We start from the raw sequence: 21,661 nt of genomic DNA, 5'->3' as shown, positions 1-21,661 counted from the left end.
GTAAAACAGCTTTATGACAGTCAGATTTTTAAAAAAGAAAATAATTTGATTCTCTTTGTCTTTATTGTCTGTTGCGGTTTAAAAAAATGAACCAACTGTGCAGCAGTGGATTCAGAGGGCTTTTTTATGTGCACCTTGCTCATGCGCGCTATTATTAGAAACACCCCGTTGCCAGGTTATTTTCTTCACTGGTAACAGTTTATAATTGGGGTACAAAGTACGTTACGCTAAAGCAACACTAATGACGAGTTAATACATCTGGATGTACCGTAAATTTCTGCTACTCACCGACTAGGGCTTCAGTTAATTTTTAATAGATCACCAATCAAGGGGTGGTTACTCAAAATTATCCACCAAACTGTATCGATTTCAGGTACATTTGGCTTTATTTACCTTCATTTAGGACTTAAGTGCCACAAGGCATCAAAAACCGAGACTAAACCCTGTCCTGTCTGCCAGCTTTTGGAATCTGAAAGTGATGTTGTGCCAAACAATATTTCTGAAAAGTCTAACTGTGAATTCATGATATATCCTGTATTAATTCAAGCGTGAAATCATCAAGGGACTAACATTAGTTAAGTATGGTTTGCGCTCTTACTCTATGCATGCTGGGACTTTAATTTTGCGAATGAGGATGTCTAACATGAAGTCAAGGTCAAGCCTGTTTACACTGAATCTGAGACTTCCTCCACACTACTGTAGGCTTCCGTGTTCTCAGCGCCCGAGCAACCGTTGTCAAACAGACAGGGGTTACAACGCAACAACAACCGATACAAATGCTGCGTTCAAGACCACTGAACTCTGAAACTAATCAGACATGGTGTTGCTTATTGTCCTGGAGACAAGGCAGCGCCTGGTAAAGGGAGCCTGTCAAATCGAAGGCCCTGATGATGGAGATGGAAGATAAACTCAGGGTCCTTGGGGACTTTTCTCCTCAGCAAACACATCTTTGAATGAGCGGAGATGGTATAGAGTTCTCCAATAGCTGTCTCTGCTCCACCACTGATACTACATCGAGACCCCATCAACCATAGAAATGGACTGTTAAGAACCTACAGCAATCCTCCGAGTGATGCTTCCAGATATAGCTACAAAAGGCTTCTCTCAAGTGAGCATTTCATTTTTAAACGTGCACCGAGGAACTTTGCTGCACAAACCATTTACTGGGAGAACTCTTGTTTAGAAAGGCTGACATTCAATCTACAGAGAACTTTTCATGCACGCAAAACTTCCTTTCTGTGCTGACAGACAATAAAATTCAAATTTTACCCAGACAGGGACACATTCATGTTTGTATCGCAGCATTTCAGCCTCTGGATTTGCTTTCTTCCATTCAAGCTTTGGTAATTTACAACTACTTACACCAACCCCCCCCCCCCCCCCCCCCCCCAAAAAAAAAAAAAAACAAAACAGAAGAACATTTGTAAAAGGTGGAAACTGTGGAAAAACAAATGCAGGCAAAAATAGCTTCAATTCCCCATTTAGAGGTTTAAAGTGATTCATTATCAAATGTGTGCTCAAAGGTTAGCGTGCTAGCGACGGGGTGATATAAACATTAATTTCCAGTCTTGGGGCTGCAGGCGTTAACTGAGCTGAGAAGAGTCATTTGTCACCAGGCCACACAGCAGGCATTGCAAGTTAGGTGGCTGCTTGTTGTTTGCCACCCAGCAGAGAAAAGCTCGTACTGCCAACTCATAAAAACAGCTTCAGATTCTGATTTGTATTTCAGCAGAAATTAACCTGAAAGAAGGCACTCGGCACTTTATATGTTTTTGTGCATAAAGTGAGAAATATATAGATAAATAAGTAAAAACGAAATTGAAAAAGCAACAGCGTTTCACACCTGCTAGATTTGTTGTAGCCAGAGTGGAGCCACTTTACACCTGCCAATCCCACAGGCTCTGTTGGCCCAGCCTGCACAGAGACCGCTGCACGTGTCTGAATGTAAGTTTCTGACTTTCTTTGAGCATCAATAGAAAACTGCAGGTACACAATTGGAGCCAAACACTAGAGCTGAATCATGATAAGGATAAGGTGATAAGGAAATACAGTACATGTTCAAAAATAGTGAATATGCAATGTAGCTACAGCTGTATAAAACTAAGCACCTAGCTATGCAGAGTTGACTGGGTCCTAAATAGCTCGCTCAATTTGAGCATGGTACTGTAATGGGATCCGATTATTAGCTGTAAGTGGTATTATTGCAAATTGGAAGCATTGAGAAACACAGAAACTTAGCTACAAACTGCTAGAATAGACCACGTGAACTTACAGGTCGGGGTCCATGAGTTATGAGCTGACTAGTGTGTGAAAGTCTGCCAAAGATCTGCTGACTCAGTGACTGCAGATCTCCGAGCCTCCTGTGGCATTAACATCAGTACAAAAACTGTGCTCCAGGAGTTTCATGGCCAAGCAGCTCCTACAGATGCAACGTCTAGGTGGCTCAGTACTTTTTTCTATATAGTGTGTATAAAATCATTCATTTAAATGTGATATCTTTTGTAATTTTAGCAGTAGCTACATTCAATGCATTTTTAAAGCAATCCAAAAGACTTTTAAGAATAATTTCTTATGATTTTTTATCTACATATATAAAATGATATATAGATATATGTAAAATAATTTTTTTTTAAAGTAATATTTGTTGCATCTTAGTAAGTGGTGCAAAAAAGTGCGATCAATCTCTCCCTATTTTTGTTGCCTCCAAGGTAACCTTCTCTTTCACACATTCGGGACGCAAAAGATGGCCGACCGTGCTTTCGTTATAGCGCTCCTGTAATGCAAAGCTGAGCACTTCATTAATCATTCATCTTTAATAGATTATGCAAATTTCAGGACATAAAAATCAACAAGATCAATAACTGTATGAATTTTAATTGGGAGCAGAAAACATTTAAAGAATGAATATAATCTCATAGCTCCATCCAGTATGAGAGCATAATTTATTGATAATTGGATCCCAGCCTAAGTGAGGAAGGTAATTTAGCATTTTTTCAGCCTTGGCATACATTCCTATTTACAGGGTTTGCTAATGGAAGGAAAAATAATATTATGCACTAACAACCTACACACAATCAAATGCCTCATGCATTACTTTGCATAGTTGTGAAAATTGGGTAATAAAAGTTTACAGGATATTACTTCTGAGTTTAATTTGGTGCTCAATATATTCAAAACACATCTTTAAAATGGCTGTACCAAAACATGTTGTCATATATTACTTTCAGAAAAGTTTTGCTAGTTCATTCCCTCTTTACTCTGGGCGAAACCCTTGCATGTATCGCTTTAGGAGGCCCCCCAGGCCCCCAGGTGGCTTGGAGGCCACCTGCTATGAGTGTGCTCACCAGAGCGAGACCACTTTCATAGGAGGAGCCCGCCATAAAAGGGAAAAACACACCTTTCTTCTCCTGAGGCCCGACTTTCTGGGGCAAAGCTACCTCCCACATGTTCAGGAATAAAAAGGGGTTCTTTCTTTTCCCATAGCTCTGTGCCTGAGTGTGTGGCTGAACTATTGGGATCATATGAAAAGGCCGCTGTAGTTTTCAAACTTCCTCTTCTTTACTTAGACTCTCTCTCTCACACACACACACACACGCACACATGCACAGACACACAAAGTACACTCCTTGACTCTGATTCCCACTGCATAATTATGAGCCTTTTATTAAAAGGCTCATAATTATTCTCGAGCCAGTGTGGCCATCAGTAAACCTAACCTCCCTTGGGAAACACCCTCAACAGCAACAATGACACAATATTTCAATTAACCAGATGTCCATCAACCTGGACAGCAAAGCAACCACAGACTCGGTCCAACACAGGGGATGTTTGATACAGACACTGCAAGATAGTTAACACATTGCACCTCCAATTACCTGTTGACTCTCAGTGCAAACGATTTGGCAAAAAAATGCCCCTTTCTCTCTATATATTTCTCTCTCTCTTTCTCTCTCTCCACAGCATAAGGCAGCCAGCCAGTCACAGTGCTATTCCAGCCGCTGTCAATCAACAGGCTATGATAGCGTTTGATGACAACGTCATGTCGTGGCGAGAACAGCAGCTGTCTCTTATGAGAAGTGCTCCCAGTCAATCTGTTAGCGGGCCAATCCAGGCTAACACAATGGCCAGTTAGGAGCGTTGCGTGAAAGACCTGTGGGATTTAATGGACTCAGATGATATGTTACCTCAGCCCGTCCCTTAGAAATACACAGAGCACCCCAAAAAGTGCCTTGAAAGAGCTTTATGTAAAAAAAAAAAAGACATTGGTGATAACTTTATATGGCTGGAAAAATGTGCACGCCATCAGGGAACGGCAATCAAAATCTTAATGATTCAGTGATAATGTAGAAGTTTAGATAAGAGCGAGATGTCTTTTTAAAGTAGGAACCCTAAAAAAGTGATCAGTAAACTGATGGTAAAATGACAGTTTGGTGGTATTTAAAAAAAACAATTAGAACTGGTTAACCTGGGAAACTTTTTCAAGAGTTTGGCATCATAAAGAACGCACAGTTCGACCATCTTGGTGCCGGTGTATTTTGTTGCAGCACTGTGTGTATTCTGTTAGGCGTCAGTGTAGCACGAGTCAGATTGTACCTGTCACAACAGAGTAGCTCTGGGAGACGCTAGAGGCGAGGTCAGAGCTGGCACTGGTGGAGAGGCTCGGCTTCACATCTTCCAGGCCAGTGTTCAGGGACGGGAGAGTGTACTCATTCGCCTGTAGACGAAAAAAAAAAAAACCCATGTGTGAGCAGGTGGGAATCGAAGACAGCAATTCACACTGCTTTAATTAAATTTTACATTCCACCAGATCAGGTCATGATCTGGTTAAAATCGCTCTTGGATTTAGATCAGATTTCCTAGTTTAGGTGACGACATATAAAAAACAATGTCACGATGAACGCCCCTCTCGTGTTTGCTGCTGTACATTTCCTGTGAATTCTGCGAACATCACCCCTGCCCCTGCTCCTTGTGCTTTACCAAGACCTATGATGATGTATGCATGCATTAGAGCTTGTCTGAGGGCAAGGCAGAAAGGGAGAGAGGGATGAGAGAGGGATTGGGAGAGGAGTGAAAGGACGGGGTGTCAGCTGGCTCTTTGTGCTCCACTGCAGTCATCCCTGTGACCAGTCAAGGGAGGAGACATTCAGGGCTTTGTTACAGGAGAGACATGTGGTGTGTTTTTTTAAAGGCGAGTACAACCTCAAAAACAGCCCTTTGTGCTTTGCCTCCAGGATGAACACATAAAACTGGGTTAATAAAATGTTAAAATTGTGAATTTTCACTTTATGAGTTTTTCTACTTTTACTTGTATTTTTTAAAACGTCACATTGGAGGCTTTCGTTGCATTCCTGTTCCACTCTTATAAAATACTCTGTGCCACTCTGGCCGTCTTTCTTTTTTATTTATTTATTTTATTTTAACAGATTCACATTCACAGTTTACTGCAGAAGAAAACTTCAACCACCATCCAGTGTCTTAAATATTTATTCACCTTAATCTCGTGTTAAGACTCTGCTAGCAGTTGTGATGAATCCTGTTTGTTAATGAGATGACACTTCCTGACACAACTTTTCTTTGAAAGGATAAGTGTGTGTGTGAGAGTGTCTGTGAGTGTTTATTTGAAAGAGTGTGTGTGTGTGTGTGCATCTGTTTCTCTCAATGGGTTGGGGTCCCACAGGGGCAAGCTGGTGACCCCAGTCTTGTCTGCCTCTATCCCAGATAAACTCTAATTGTGTGCTTACAACTGTTCCCTGGCACTAGGCTGGATGTTCCTCTCTATTCCACTGGGCCTCAGCAGCACAAGAGTCATTTTGTCATGCAGATGGGATGCGGGTAGGGCCGGGTAGGGCTGGGCGGAGGGCGAGTGGCAAGCGCAGAGGGGCCTGAATGACCTGACCACATGGCTGCCAGAAGTGTGGGAGGGATGAGGCCTATTCAGCCTGGCCTCTTCAAAATGGCTTTTTAATGCCCTGACGCAGACACCAGACAAGCCCCTAATAGCCTAATATCCCACCTTTTCACCAGTTTAAGAAAAGGAGGGGGTTCTGGAAACAGGGAGAAAAAAGAAAGAGTGGAAAGCCATCTGATTAATATTACATTAAATTAAAACTGATTTTTCTGGACCATTCTGACGCCGTTTTTCTCCCCCCTCCGCTACCCCCCTCTCGCCTTTTTAATACCTTCTCCTCCACTCTTTGTGATTGCAAGTCATTTCCAATTCGTTTTGGTATTGATCTTGCCGTAGAAATCACTTTGGTAATTAGCTGCATTAGGGGCTGTATAGCCAGCTGAGGGGCTGTCCCTCTGATTTATCGCCGCTGTAATTCCCCACGATCGCGGAGAGATGAAAATGAACTCAATTAGGGCACTGCTAAGGCTGCATGGGCACCCACATAAAGCTCCAATGGAAAAATTAATAGTCTCTTGTTGTTTAACAGTCTAATGAATGTAAATAAAGGTTATCCGCTGTTATATGCTGTGGGTTTGCAGGTTGCTTCAAGCAAGAATTTGCACTGAGCTTTTTGTCACCTGTGTCAGAGCGTTCGCGGGTTCACTACAGCTTGTTAGAAATCAGTGTAAATGCTGTAAATCTTATTGTGTAGGGAGAAATGTGTGTGTGTATGTCGAACCTGCTCGGGTTTAATGTGTTCTGAGGTGGGGAAGACATCAGGATAAGAAGGCCTTTCAAACACACGGTCGAGGGCCTCCAGCTGCTGCTGGGTGAAGGCATCCGCCCGCAGGTGCTTTCTTAAACTTTCCACACTGCCCTGAGAGTCGCTGCCGGGGCCCGAACCATCAGAGCCATCTAAAGAAAGGAAGAGGTGAAAAAAAAGGGAAGGGACGAGGGGGGCAACACTGGTATGAGGATGTGGATCCAGTCTTTTTACTTCATACTTTACTTCTAGCAGGCTAGCATTACGAGGAATAAAACAAACAAAAAAATATTAGAGCTCAGCGGGTGTGATAGTGATGGCATGAGGCAATTCAGGGAAACCCACCATCATGCTTGGCTTTTATCTCCCCCTGTTTTTTCCTGTCTCTCTCTTACTCTCTCGCTCTTTCCTTCTCTCACACATACACTCACTCAAACAATCCTCTACCTCCCCCCTGCCACTCCTTGCAGCCACCATCAGCATGGTCATCATGTGATAGGTCCATGGTAATTGATGGATTACCGTCAGTGCAAATATATACTTGTAAGGCAGACCGTGTGCTTCAGGAAGAGAAAGTAGGGCTGGCGATTACATCCAGAGCCTCTCATTCTGCCGGCGGGAAATGGAGAGCCATTATTTAACTGTACTATTTCTTCCTGAACATATTACCCTTCCCTCTCTCTGTCTCTCTTCCTTCTCTTTCCATCCCCCACATATTACCTGTCCTGTGGAAAACAGAATGGAGTGGGGATGGGACTCAGGGCCGAATGAGGACGGGGTGTCTGGGGGCAATCATATGCATTTCCTCACTTGGTCACACTCTATATAAACAAATGAGCCTGTGCTTCCCTCGTTCTTCTGATCTCTGACCCTATCAACTCGGCCAGGGAGTCCACTGCCGCGGCTGCAGCTCTCCCTCTGCTCACTCATCATGTCCTGAGCACTGAATGAAAAAAAAAAAAAGATCTAAAGCTAAAACCTCCAGCCAGCATTCCCCTCCACTCTCCTGGCTGCCTCCCACCACCCTCCCCTTCCTCCCTATACTGCGCCACCAACAGCGGATGAGGGCTTTAGCTCCCGTACAAATCTGTCATTCTAAATTTGCAGCAGATTATGTTCTCTCCTGGGCGAGCCAGCGGTGATATATGATATGCAAGGCCGCTATTGATTGCCTGATCCGCTAGCAGAGGAGGGAGGCGAAATGAACTTGGAATGAACATCATGCCTCAACTCATTGTGCGTATAATACTCTACTTAATCCCACATTTTTCTGTGCTATGGAATTCAATTGATCAATCATGTTCCACTGATGGTACCATTTCAGGGGCGTTATTGCCATTCTGCTCGGCTGCTTGACCTTTTCTCAATGGCTGAGGCCAGAGGATGAACCCGATTCGCATCAAGAAATAGATCCATGGAGAGAATGGAATAGAGGACTGCAATTGGGTATGAGTGTGTGTTATGTGTAGATGGGAGAGAGCGTGTGTGTGTGTGTGTGTTTCACTGCTAAAATATATTGACTTTTGCTTTGTGTAACATTTATGAAGGAATCTGATTTTTCTCCTGCCACATGTGTTTTCTTACCATGAGTTAACAGAATATTTTAGCCCTGGCTTTTTCTTTCTTTTCTTTTTTTTCAAACAGCTCCCTTGGGTGTTGCGTTGAAGGAACAGTAGTTTTGCTGTATGAAACCCAATTGCTGTGTGTGGTACAGAAGAAAATGGAGTCATTAATTACCTCACATCAGCTGGTCTGAGAAAAGAGGCTTGATCAATAGCAAGTGCTTGTCATTCACTATGTGGAGCCTGTTTATACTCAGCATCACCTTATACACTTAATCAGGCCCTCTGAACGGGCAGCGAAAGGACATAAATTCCCCTCTTAAGATACTTTTTTGTGTTCTCTGGAAACTTACTTAACACAAGACTGATAATTTGCAACTAAAATGCAGGATGTCAACACTTTCCTCCATGGATGCTTGCTATGAGTAACGATTATTCCTCTTTTCTGAACTGAGCAGTTTCTGTCATTTTTAAGGTCAGTGAGGGTGATATCTGCATGTACCTATTCTAATACTGAGCTGTCGAAACTCATCATTAAGGGTACAGGTGAGGTCATCTTTATGGGGGAAAGAGTTAAAGCTTTTCTTATACAAGTAACCTTGTAAAATTTCTAATGATAGAGACTTTGTCAGTTTTGTAATTGTGAAAATATGCGAGTATCTTTCAAATTTATGTGTTAAAAAATTGACTGATTTGGCCTTTTAAAAGCAGCAAATCATTTATTTTCAGTATTCGGCATTAGAGATTCACGTCTGCTATATATCATAAGATAGCTGCATTAAATCAGATTCATCCTTTTGACAGTCAGTGTGTCAAGTGGAGTGTGAAGCACGACTGTCAGACTGCACGCATGTGTGTGTGTGTGTGTGTGTGTGTGTTTGTCTCATTGACTGGTTTGTTTCTTTTTCTTAGTGTTTCTTCAACCCCTTTGGGTGTCTCAGCAGGTATTCTCTTATCACTCCCACAGCAGCGTCTGACTGCGTCTCTTTGTTTTAACACAAAAGTGTGAGGAGACAAACAGAGATAAAAACAAGAATCTGCTAAGGTGACATTCCCACATTAAATTTTTGTTTTGTTTTGATCAGCTTAAACAGGTGCTGTTCGACCTTGTTGTGTTGAAAAATGTGCTTTTTTTTATCATTATGTATTCAGAGATTTTAAACCTAAAAGTTATTGTAGGCTTTCATCAGACCACTCATATGTTTGCACTTTCAGCCTTTTGTACCACACACACACGCACACACACGCACACACACGCACACACACACACACGCACACACACACACACACACACACGCACACACACACACACACACACACACACACACACACACACACACACACACACACTTTCCCAGTAACAGTAGCTATTGTGAAAAAGACCTCAGCTGTATCTGTCGTGTTTTGGGGGATGTTAAGGTCCTGTGATGGTGTGGTGGCACTAATGTCCCTCTTTCATCTCTCCTGTTTATATGATAAGATAACTCAGAGAAAAGTAGAGGTGGAGGCTTGTTTGAAAGGCAAATGAATCCCTACACACTGGCTGGCTCTCTCCGTAAATCAATGACATGCAGTCCCTCAGATCAGAGGCTGCTTTACTTACTCGGCCTCTGTTGATAGGTGGAATGATGCTATCGCAAATTGTGGATCATTTATTGATGGGGGGTTTTTTTGAGAAAAAAAATGCTGTTGAGCTTGGGAAGGGAGAGAGAGAGAGAGAGAGAGAGAGAGAGAGAGAGAGAGAGAGAGAGAGAGAGAGAGAGAGAGAGAGCGCAAACAAACTGGTATACCCAGAGGGTGAACACTCCTTCCCTGTAAGCTAGCTATATTTATGAAAGCTCTGAAGCGGAAAGGAGAGAGGTGGGTGGGGTGGGGGAGAAAGAGGGAGAGAAGCAGCAACACTGCCATGGCTGTTAAGATCCTGTTATGTTGTGGCATGTTTAAGAGCTTTATTAATTCGATTTAGCACCCCAACCAGTGTACTGACTGTCAGCAGGCACAGTGATGCTTGTTTGATATTTGCTCTCACTGCTTCCACCGCGGCTGCATTGACAGGATTTCGCAGATCTCCACTTTATTTTATTTGTTTTATTTACTATATTTGACAGAAAGTTTATAATAAATAAATAAAACCACTTAAATGTATATTCTGGAATATTAATAAGATCTGGTGGCAGTTATTTAGCCTTTGAATGCAGGGTTAGTGGTTCTTTGAGCAAGACACTGTATCGGTCAGATTTGAGGGGAAAATATTTGACTTGGACAAATCTGTCAAAAACTGCAAAAGAAATTCAAAGGAATATTCATACGTCTAAATATGTGAAATTCTTTTTGCTATTTGCCACAGAGTCTCTCTCACTGTTTTATGCCCATCTTGTATTTTTCTTTGTCCTCCTCTGCTTTCAGTCTGCCGTTTAACACAGCCGCCCTGTGTGGTGAGTATTTGTAGAAATGCAATTAACGTATCCCTACTTTTCTCGTGCCGTTTCTCCCTCCTCAAGCTGAGTAATGCATCGCTCCATTAATTCTCTGCATTGCTGCCCATAATTGACTTTTCTCTGACATGATTCCTCTCCACTGAGTAAATTTCCTCTCTTTAAATTTTTTTTTGTGACGGCTCTCATTGTATGTTGTTTACAACTGTAAGCTGGAGCTCGCATAGCCACGTTACTAAACCACAAGACTCAGGAAGAAGAAGAACAAGGGGACGACGAGAGAAGGAAAGAAATCTTGAAGAGAAAGACAGCGATAGATCACAGAAGGAGGAGGGGGAGGAATGCAGTGTGGACCCTTTTGTGCCTCTTCTACTGTCAGGGCCCTAACAGCCTCTTGTCTCTATGTTACGCTCTGTGGCCCCTCTCAAACCTGGGCTTTTCTCTCTCGCACACACACCCCATCAGGGCCATCATGGTGCTCATGATTCCATTTTTCTGTCTTGCTCTGGATGCATTTATTTTCTAAAGTGATCCTCTATTGACTCATTGTCATGGAGTGGCTTGACTAGTCAACCAGTGTAGGCCCAGGTTTAAATCCATACAGTAACTGATATAAACTCCACAAATGGGTCACGTGTGTTAAAAGATACATTGTGGACAATCTCCAAAAGGGCCAAATATCAAATGTGAACAAATCAAAACAGTGACTGTATTCATTTTTTTTCGCTCAAGCTATTGAGTAAGGTTGATATGATTCTGGCTGCTGCCGATGATCATGGTTTTATGTCATGAATGAGCAACCTGCTAGGCCGTATTTTTTTCCCTCCCCACTCACACACTCATCAGCTCCTTCTACACTTATCCCACACCCACGCTACAATCACAAGTTATGACCTTTGCTTTCTCTATCTAATTTATCACCGTGGCTCCCTACTGCCTGTCCTCCCCAGAGCTCCACCGGACTCTGCACAGGACTTGGAGAGCCAGCGATGAGAAAAACATATAGTTAGGTCACATCAACCTGACTGCAAACAAGCAACAAGGTCAGCAGTAACCTGTCAGTATATACTAAGACTAAGAAAACACTAAGCTGCAGCTCTAATAAAAACATGTTTCGATGTACAAAGAGAACAAGTTATAGCATGCAAGTATGTGACATATTAATTAGCTCAAAATAGTCTGCGAGAAATTACCGCAGGCCTCAAACCTTGCAAACGACTGCATGGACTTATAGCGCTGTAATACACATTTTACAATCACACAGAAGTTGTCACCCAATCCTCTCTGTCTTTTCTTGGCTTCCAACTCCACCATAGGTTTAAATGACTTGGTGAGAGCAGGCTGTACAACAAGCTAATTTCCCCACTTCACTATTAATGCATTTGGCAGGAACAACATTCCATTTCCTGTAATGAGATACACAAATAAATCTGGCTATGGATAGATTCGGGGTGGGGTGGTGGTAGTAGTGGTGGTGGGAGGAGGGAGTGGGGGGAGCGGTGGGGCAAAGGAGAGGGGCGCATTGAGACGCATTCTCCCAGCACTGGCATAATTGGTATCGCTGCTTGCAGACATGCAAACCAATCTCTCCACAGATAGGACTGAGACTCTCTCTTTTCCCCCCTTAAGGCTATTTCTTTTGTCTTTTCGATAGCATGCACATCCAAGATAGAGGGAGGGAGGAAGGGAGGGAGGGAGAGATGTTAATTTGTGAATTAATAGCTTTTCTCTGCAGAATTGCAAATTCTTTTTAAATGTCACTATGTTCACTATGTGAAGAGCATCGGAAGCCACGAAGTTACGCACAAACACATAAAAGACACATTTCCGTGCATAGGTGTGTTCGCAGGCATGCACAGATCCTAAAATTAATCCTTGCTCAATTCTCATTGAGGCTGCCTGGACCTCCTTGTTCCCTCCTTCCCTCATAAACCCACTTTTTTTCGACAAATTCCCCTGCTCCTCTTGTCGCTCCTCCTCCCATCTTCACTCAAAGCCGTCCAGTGTAACATGCTACTTTTAATTTGCAATAACACATGACAAGGACAGATTAATAGCTCTTATGGCACCTATGTCCCTGAAGCTCGTCTTACGGGGACCTGGTGTACATAACGCGTGTCACACTACATTATCTCTACAGCCCTGCAGTAATGGGGACCTTTTTCTTCCTAAAAGGGCAACCACTGACTTCAACCACAGCAGGATCACCAGCAACCACCATCAGCACAAAAAGTGTGAAATGGTTTTTCATTTAGCACGGTCAGATTATCACAACGCAGGCACAAGCATTAAAGGAATTACTAGTATACAGACGTGCAAAGTCCAGTCAGTTATTTGTAGATTTAAAAATCAAACACTTTCCTGCACTGATCTCCTTTTGTTTCTAATCTTGCTTAACTTTTCCCCCCAAATTAATTATATTTTTACAACAGACAAAGAAGCATGTTAACATTTTAGCTTTAAAAAATGGATATTTTCTGCTGTATAGGTGTGCCTATTTATTTTTGGTAATAAAAAAAGACGCTATAATTCTAAAATATGAGGGGTTAATAATTAAATGAAGTTACTTAATTAAATATCCAAATACAAAAAAAAAACCTGCACTGGAACTTTTATATCACAAGTCAGTTTGAATAGAAATGAGAAAAATAGAGTCGTTAGTAAATATGCATTTGTTTTTTGCAATAAACTGCATTGTGTTTATGACAATCTATGGAAAACGTGATTTTCTAGTCTATTTAGCTTTATTCGTTTTCATTACTAGGGAGATAATCTGTGTGAAAAAGTCTTCCCCGCCACACCACACCTCATAAGCTCATTACCCTGGAAGAGCAAATAGAGTGCGTGACAGTATTGTGATCTGTTTGACCAAAGCAAAAGAGAAGGTTGTCTAACTTAAACTTACAATGTCCTATTTTCCTCCCATCCAAGTGGTTGCCACTCCAGAGAACTAAAGAGACAGAAACATAAAAGAAGGAAGTGGCCTGTTTTGATAAGTGCTCTTTGAGATCATTTTCAACATCCCATCAGCCACCTCAAAGCACAGAATCACACTTGTACACATACACACATGCACAAACACACACACACTCACAAACACACACAGCCCCTTCCCTGCCTCCACCGGTCTGTTCCTACACCTGTTCAAGCCTCCACCAGGGACATGTTAATTCATAGGCATTAAAAAAGCCAATTGTTTGCACAACCGATAATCTATTAGCCCTCAGGCAGTGTGTGTGTGTGTCCACTCTCTAGCTTTACCTCGGAATGAGAAATTCTGGCTTGGACTGGATAGGCTTTCACTTAATCTTTGGGTGTATATAGATCTATTCGCTGCCTGCCCCCTGCTAGTAAAAAAATATTTTGGGATGTTTTAATATACTTAAAATTATTTGAATCATCGTGGAAAAATATAATTAAAATCATAATCAAATCAATCAATCCTTATCTTTAAAAAAAAATATAGTCCATAATGATAAATCATGACTTATCTGACAGGATCAAAGCAGGAAATTTCAAAAGAGCTACTTTTTCTGCTGTTTGTTACTTTACTGGAATAAAAGCACGGAGCAGCAGCGTTGATGCCTTTTCCGAAGGGCTTTAGAGTTGTATGACAGCTGTATGGGATATCTACAATACATCTGAGCGTGGTATAAAATTGAGATACAGCTCTGTAGGCGTATGGTAGAACGTAGGGCATCGAAAAGCTGATTGAATCACAGCACTCTCGCAACTCTCATCCCGCCTTATATACAGCATAACAAGTCACTGGAGACAGCACACAAAAACACACTTGGCTGCAGCGCTGTCATAAATGCCATCTTCTTCACACACAGGAAAAAAGTAGGAGATGAGTGATGAAAATAATTAAAAGGATGGCAAACAAAGGGATCTTATGTCTCCCTTACCATCGTCTCGTTTCCTCTTCTCACCATTGGAGCGGGGGATACCCAGAATGCCGTTGATGGAGTAGGATCCTACGGGATTGTTGGAGGCACTGGTCACAGGAGGGGAGGCTGTGCTGGGCACTGACGGAGAAAGCAGAGTTAGAGTGCGCATGCAGTACTGTGTGTGTTTGTGTGTCTCTTCAGGTTAACGTGGGTTAATATGTGTTCATGTGTAGTTTTTTTTTCCGTTTCTTATTCTTTCTGCAGCCCCGATTTGTTCGTTTGATTGGCCTGTGTAGCCGTATTGATGCTCACCTATGGTATGGCCGGGCGTGGAGAGTGGTGTAACAGATCCGTCAGGGGATGGGTGGAATTGCTGCTGGACTTTGGTGCGGATAATCCTGGTAAGGGGAACAACACACACGGATCAATCAATAGTGCTTTCAGAGAATTGAGATTTTACACCGTACCGGTCCGCCACAGGACACTTAAACATGACACATCACGTCCACTTACATCTGTGCATGTACAAGTGCTCCATCGTTTGGGGCACTTGTATCCTCATATTCAGGCCCCTGTCACCAATAGCCAATCTCGGGGCTTTAGGAGCAATCTCTCGTCTCCTGTGCAAGACTGAATGGGGGCTGCCCCCTGAGACTCTGGATTCAATCTAGCTGGATTCTGAGGTTAGAAATATGATAAAGTCCCTATAGCAGTAAGATGTGATGTGGCGGGAAAGTCTTCATTGCACTTTGGTCTGAATGATCTTGCAAACAAAGCATGAAATCACATCAATTCACCTCAATGATCAGCTTCACTGGCTCTACCTGGCCAACTCTAATAATCTGCCTCTCCTGCTCCCCACTCCCTCTTTTCTCCTTGCTCTCCTCTCTCTCTCTCTCTCCATCTCTCAAAGCTGATCTTTCACTCCCACTCTCATCCTCTTTTCTCATTTCAACTCTCTTTACTGTCCAGTGTCCTATCAGCTTTACTGTACTTTGCAATAGCTGCCTTTCAAACCTCCATCTCTTACTTTTCTTTCTTTCTTTCTTTACTGGTAGCCGATTTATTTCTGTATTTCTCACTTTTTTTTTGCCCTTTTTCACTCGACGAGTGTAGCACGCAGGAATCCCCCGGGCTGACCGAGGATCAGACCCTATTGATTGGAACTCCCAGATAGAAAAACTGACAACGAATGGCAGAGAGGAACAGCAAATGCAAATTGTGAACCATACATTATTTGTGAAAGGAAACCAATAGCATCTTATTTGCTGAAGCTGAGACTGCTGTCACCTCCGGTGCCGATTAATCTGTTGTACACTTAATAAGTAAATAAATAAATAAAAAACTAAAGCAGGCTGTAATTAAAACAAATGAAGGCAAATTTTATTTTACAGTAAATCTGATGATTGCTGTATTTCTTTTAGGAAGACGAGCACAATGGGATTTGCACAAGCTCAGCTCTTATGGGGCATGATCGCATTACATTAAACTGTGACTATGGTAATGTTCTGATTGACAGCTCAACTTGAGATCATTGAATAACAGGCAGTATTGTGTGCCCTCTCACTTTAGAGGTATGTGACAGAAACGGACTTCTACAGACTGCAAATGAGGCGAATGGCGCTCACATGTGGCATCCGGCAATAAGCTATCAGTTCTGAATCAGGCATCTATGGGGTTAACGTCCTCAGGGGCAAAAATGTACATCAGACTCTTTTCATTCCCCTCACTATCTCATGTGTCCTCCGTGCTCTCTCCTTCAGGCGGGGCAACAAAGGCAGGTAGTCTCCTCCAGAAAACACACATCAATATCATATTTGAATTTCTAACATCTCACCACAACAGTTATCTGACCTCATGACTCGAGGGAGTCTCATAAATTCAAGGACTTTGTTTCAAGTCTATGTTGTTGATATTGAATAAGCAATTTGGATGGATGAATTAACGACTTTGGTGTTTCACAGTTGTAAAAAAAAATGTAATCCCCAAAGAAGTATTAAAATGTGGATCAATATGATTGAAATTCGCTCACGGCTATGCCTTTGTTCACTGGGCATGGTGCAGCGGATGGAAACTCCTCTCTCTGCGACAACAAAACAAAGTGCAACCCAGTCTCTGTGTAATCTTTAATAATTAATGCAGGAAAAATGTGTTTAAAGCCAGGACATCCTCTTTAGTCAACAGAGCAGAGGTCAGATCCTTAACCACAAAGACCACCAGGGGTCCGCTCTCCCTTTCAGTCCTCTTGACTGGCTCTAATACTTCTATTCGTTCTTTTCTTCCTCCTCCACACCATTCCCATTCCTCCCTTTAACATCAGCAAGCAAGAAATTAAGCTAATATTTTAAAAAGCCAGTACTTTCACAATTATACAGAGCAAAGAGAAGATTTTGCTAAAAGTGCCAGTTAACTTCTTTTCAATGCCAAGAAAGACTTTAGGGAATAAAAGTGGAGTAAGGCTCACTGATTGCTATGTTTTGATTTGTGATGCCATGTTTAAGGAATGAAGAAAAAAAATGCAGATTTGTGCAGTGCAACAAAGTCTAAGAGTTAATTATTAATGCGGTTTCAAAGGACATGTTCCTCCCTGTCCTGCTGTTCCACAAAGTTCAAACTGAGCAGATTATCAAAAATTGTTTTTTTATTTTTGTAAAAAAAAAAAAAAAAACTAGACATAAAATGGATTACAAACTGCTGTGGTTTTAGAAACAACAGGTGCAAACACACAATAGTGCTAAGAACCTATTGAAGATATAATTTCCAAAGCCATGTGATTTTCTGCTATTTCCCTCTCCCTATCTTTCTGTTGTTGTTGTTGTTTTTTTAAATTTAAATTTAGCAAAGATTCATCCATCTCCTGCATTTAGCTGCTTGTGTTATGAGACTCTCTTCAGCTCATTAAAATGTAATGCTGATGACCAGCTCTCTGGAACAGTGCCTCCTAACCAAAGTTCATCACTGGCAGGCACTGCGGGCTTTTTCACTTTGCACACATGCAGAGGGGTTTTTTTCACCAGAGTCCTCTGTCTAAAGACACTTTGTCTGCTGCTGTCCTGCTTCATGTGGAAAGGTGAAGGTGTAGGGTGTCTACTGCTTTCGCTGTTTTCGTGGAACAGAAACTCCCTTATCCCACAAATACCCGCAGATCACCTCTGTTTCTGGACGAATGTTTTTTTTTCTTGCAGTTTCTACATTAGTTGATTTAATTCTGTAGTTAAATCAGCTCCTACAGCCACAACATAATAATACGAATAATACGAATAATACGAATAATACGAATAATACGAATACTACTACTACTAATAATAATAATAACAATAACAATAATAATAATAATAATAATAATTTTACAAACTGTCCTGTAAAAGCCTATGTGGTCTGTTGTCACTCTCTTCCTCCATTTGGCTGGCAATAAAGATGGTGCTGCCGCCTCTGTGGTCCGCGTATTGAACGACTTTGTTGGGTATTTCCTTCTGCCTCTGGATCTGGTTACGCTGTATTGATCGGTTTTTATCGAGACAGATGTGATTCTTCGCGGCTCCAGCCTCAGCGGCAGTGCTGGCTGTGTTGCGCAGGGCCGCACAGGGGATTGAATTGCACTTATGAGACCACCCCTAACAGGCTCGTTTTAGCCTTGTATGTGGGGATAAAAAAGCTACACTTTTATTTTTTTTAAGTTTGGTAAACGACAAAAAGTTCCTTTCTTGTTTTTTTTGTTTTTTTTTTTATCTGTTCCCCCCTGTTTTTTTCCATCACTTGCACGCAGACGTTTAAAAAGAAATAAGTTCACAGCTTTATTCCTGGAAGAGTTTGCGCGCTTTGGCGCAGTTTAGCGCGCCTTCTAAGAAATAAAATAAAGCCGTGCCACCTACCTGTTGATGGATGAAACGCTGGGAACCGTGTCATTGTCGCAGACGCCCTCAGCCAGTAGTCGGTCCCTTATTTCCCAAGCGAACATGGTTGGATTCTGCCGTTTATATTCTGCAATTTTGTCCACCACTTTTGGAGTTGCAACCTTTGGTTTGGAGCCACCAATAACCCCGGGTTTAATACTGCCGGTTTCATAGTACCTGCATGGGGACAGAGCGAGTGTTCCTGAATGGATCCCTCCTTTATTTAAATCAGTCGTGTGATCAGTGAGAAAGGTGGCTTTAACAAAATCGTTTGTGTGGAAACAATCTCCATCGATCTTCTGCAGTTACATATAGGCTAAAGAAAAAAAAAAATACCTACGAACATTATGGCGGCATTAATCTATTAATTGGCCTGCAAGTGTGCTGTTATATGGGCCTAATTAAGTGTCAGCTGGAAGGCGCACAAAGCGGATTTTCAACGAAAAAAAGCAGTATAATTAAAATTAAACAATATGAGCAGTGAGAAGGACAGAACAAAGGATAGTTTAGATGTAAGAGCGCAGTCTGGACCTCATTTCCAGTCTGCATAAGCTTACAGTAGCATGCACTACATGCCACCATGACCTACTGGTAAATGTTGGTGACAAACATACAGTGTGTGTGAAATGAAATACCTCTGAAATGCCTTCTGATAGCTGAAAAAAATATATGTCAGAATATTATCTCACAGCATTTCTGCTCTCAAGTAAAATTACCTAATTGCTCATATTTATTTATTTTTTTACACCGATGGACAAATATAGGAACGGAAAGTATATATTTGGCGTTTATTTCTCACAGTAACATCTGATGCTCAAAGGCAAGTTTGGGTAGATTGTGGTAGTTTTCTGGATTTTGCCGCTTTTATTCCAACTCGAGTTTCTTTCTTTCTTTCTTTCTTTCTTTCTTTCTTTCTTTCTTTCTTTCTTTCTTTGTTTCCTTTTTTTTGTAGAGAAGTGATAGCACCATTTCTTCGTCACCGACAGCCAGCCTCATATTTCTCTGGGATATTTTTTCTCATTAATATTTAGCTGTAAACTCCCCTCTTAACATTTATTTCATGATTATGATGCTTTTCTCTTGTGGGGCTGCAGGTGATGGATTGAAAATCTGGGACACAGAACTGCTGCGTTCAAGAAAAAAGAGAGAGGGAGAGAAAGAAAGAAAGAAAGAAAGGGAGAGAAAAAAATGACCTGCCTATATAACCGATGACTGAGGCTGAAATAGAGCTGGGTGCGCATATAGCAGCTATAGAAGATTGATGTTTGACACACACAGGGCTCTGTTTGGTAGTGTATCCCCCCTTTTACCTGCCGAGGATTTTGCTGACACAGCCGTGACTGACCCGTAGCTGTCTGGAGATGTCGCAGGGCCGGACGCCCTGGTGGGCCAGCTCCACGATCCGCTGCCTCACCACGTCGGGAAGGGGTCTGCCGTTCACAAACACCCCGCCGAGCTGGTTCACACCGCCGTGCCCTGCGTGGGATACAACAGCAACACGAGGAGGGGACATAACATTACATACCTGCAGAACACACTGCTGTGTGTGCTCATCAGCCCTCTACTGTGTGTGTGTGTTGAATTTTCAGAGTAAATGAAATCAAAGTAGCACAAACACACACAATGTGACGCAAATCTGAATATTAGCGAACTCTGATGCTGTTCAATAATAATAATAATAATAATAATAATAATAAATGAATTAAAGCTGCCACAATTTTAAACTAATTTTAAAACATTCAATTTTTAGAGGATTTTTGCCCAGCAAATGTAACAGTGAAATATAAAAGAAAAAAAATATCACAATTTAAAAATAAAATCTATCTGCTTTTTCTTTTTCATTTCCAGGATCTCATCTGTCCCTGCTCACTGGCTTGGTTAGGCAATATTTTCCAAAAGGATCTCCCCCCCTCCTGCAGCCTAACACATGTCGCAGATATTACGTTTCAACCTGTTTAATTTTCCTTGCACAATTATTGTAAATAATTAAAACAAGCTTTGATAACTCATATTACAAACGCGGATTGTGCGAAGGAGGTGGGGATAAATAATTCACACAGAGTCCGGGTCTTCTTTTACGCATATCATATGGAGGGAATACGCGAGGAAAAAACAAGCAGAAAAAAGCAGACGCTTTCTAAATTCTGTCGTCACTTTAATTCTTTACCATCCGAATCAAAGTGAGAGATTGTTAATAAAGTGAAACGTTAAGGCTACATCCATTTGCACACAGCGTGCTCCCTGCCTCCCTAAAAGTAGCCTGAATGTGGCAGGTGATTTCCCAGGTAATAAAAGCTTTGTATTTAAATTAACTCTTTTCTTTTTAAATCCTCCCCCCCTCTCCACTTGTGTCTTAAATACAGACCTACATATTTCCCACAACCAACCTCAGGGTTAATAAAGTTTAAAGATAATAAAGTAAAAACACACAAATAAAAGCGGATTTCACCCACGTGGGTTTAAAAATAAGTCAGAAATCTTCCGTTTTTTATTATTTTATTTTAATTCATCAGCCATCTGTTATTATTTACTCTGCATTATATTATCATAAAATTAACGTCAAAAACTGCTAAAACTATATTTTTACAATTAGCCTTTTAAGTCAACCAGTGGGGGAAAAAAATCAATTTGGAAAAAAAAAAAAGTAAAGGTAGCAAGATTTTAGATGTGAGAATCGTGTACATTTCATTGGACAATAGGGGGGAAAACAGCGAGGCCCAATAAAAAATATCAATCACCTTACATTTCGCTATCGTAACTGTTTCATTTCTATTTAAATTAGAGCGCAATCATTGCAAGTGCACAGGATCGTTTTTTTTTTTTTTTGTGCGCTAAAAAGTAAAGTAGGATGACAGACATGTTTTTGGTTTCTAAACTAATTCAGCATACTCACGGTGCATCGCTGAGAAGGGGTCTGCTTTGCAGTGAATATCCATGGGATAGCAAAGGAAAGAAAGGTAATCGACTGAGGTCGCCGTTTCGCCTCGGTGATGCAGCTTAAATGACAAAAAGAAAAAAACAATCAAGGATTTAGATGTTGGTGTAACACAGTCCGTGTGGGAAGAGTCCGCGGTGAACAAGCAGTGAACAACTTCTTGGGCGCGATGCTAAGTTTTCCTCCTGGAATAAAAAAAAAAAAGTCTAAACTCAAAAGTCTGCAGAAGGGGCTGTCAGGTGCAGTGCATGACCCACGCGTGTGCAGAGCGCACCAGTCGCGGAAACATTGGC

The 21,661-nt window shown here is 41.7% G+C and overlaps 1 protein-coding gene across 13 annotated transcripts in view; it reads right to left on the bottom strand.

Annotated features, from left to right (window-relative positions):
* Positions 1-21,434, bottom strand: part of pax2a (paired box 2a) — a 28,831-nt gene extending 7,397 nt beyond the window's left edge. For 3 of the 13 annotated variants that reach the window (XM_026190361.1, XM_026190368.1, XM_026190370.1), the window contains exons 1-7: positions 21,327-21,434; positions 19,744-19,921; positions 18,413-18,610; positions 14,853-14,938; positions 14,559-14,678; positions 6,630-6,805; positions 4,594-4,714 (exon numbers count right to left, since the gene is read on the bottom strand). In XM_026190361.1, coding sequence (XP_026046146.1) covers positions 4,594-4,714; positions 6,630-6,805; positions 14,559-14,678; positions 14,853-14,938; positions 18,413-18,610; positions 19,744-19,921; positions 21,327-21,369 — 922 coding nt within the window. In that variant the 5' untranslated portion in view covers positions 21,370-21,434. Of the gene's footprint in view, positions 1-4,593; positions 4,715-6,629; positions 6,806-13,555; positions 13,601-14,558; positions 14,679-14,852; positions 14,939-18,412; positions 18,611-19,068; positions 19,090-19,743; positions 19,922-21,326 lie in introns of all 13 variants that reach the window. The other 10 variants (XM_026190360.1, XM_026190367.1, XM_026190358.1 and 7 more) reach the window with 6 other exon arrangements.
* Positions 21,435-21,661: the final 227 nt, after the last annotated feature.

This window comes from Astatotilapia calliptera, chromosome 13 (assembly GCF_900246225.1).
Source record: "Astatotilapia calliptera chromosome 13, fAstCal1.2, whole genome shotgun sequence".
Taxonomy (NCBI): Eukaryota; Metazoa; Chordata; class Actinopteri; order Cichliformes; family Cichlidae; genus Astatotilapia; species Astatotilapia calliptera.
The sequence above is the reverse complement of the archived record's forward strand: the minus strand, read 5'-3'. Positions and strand labels throughout refer to the sequence as shown.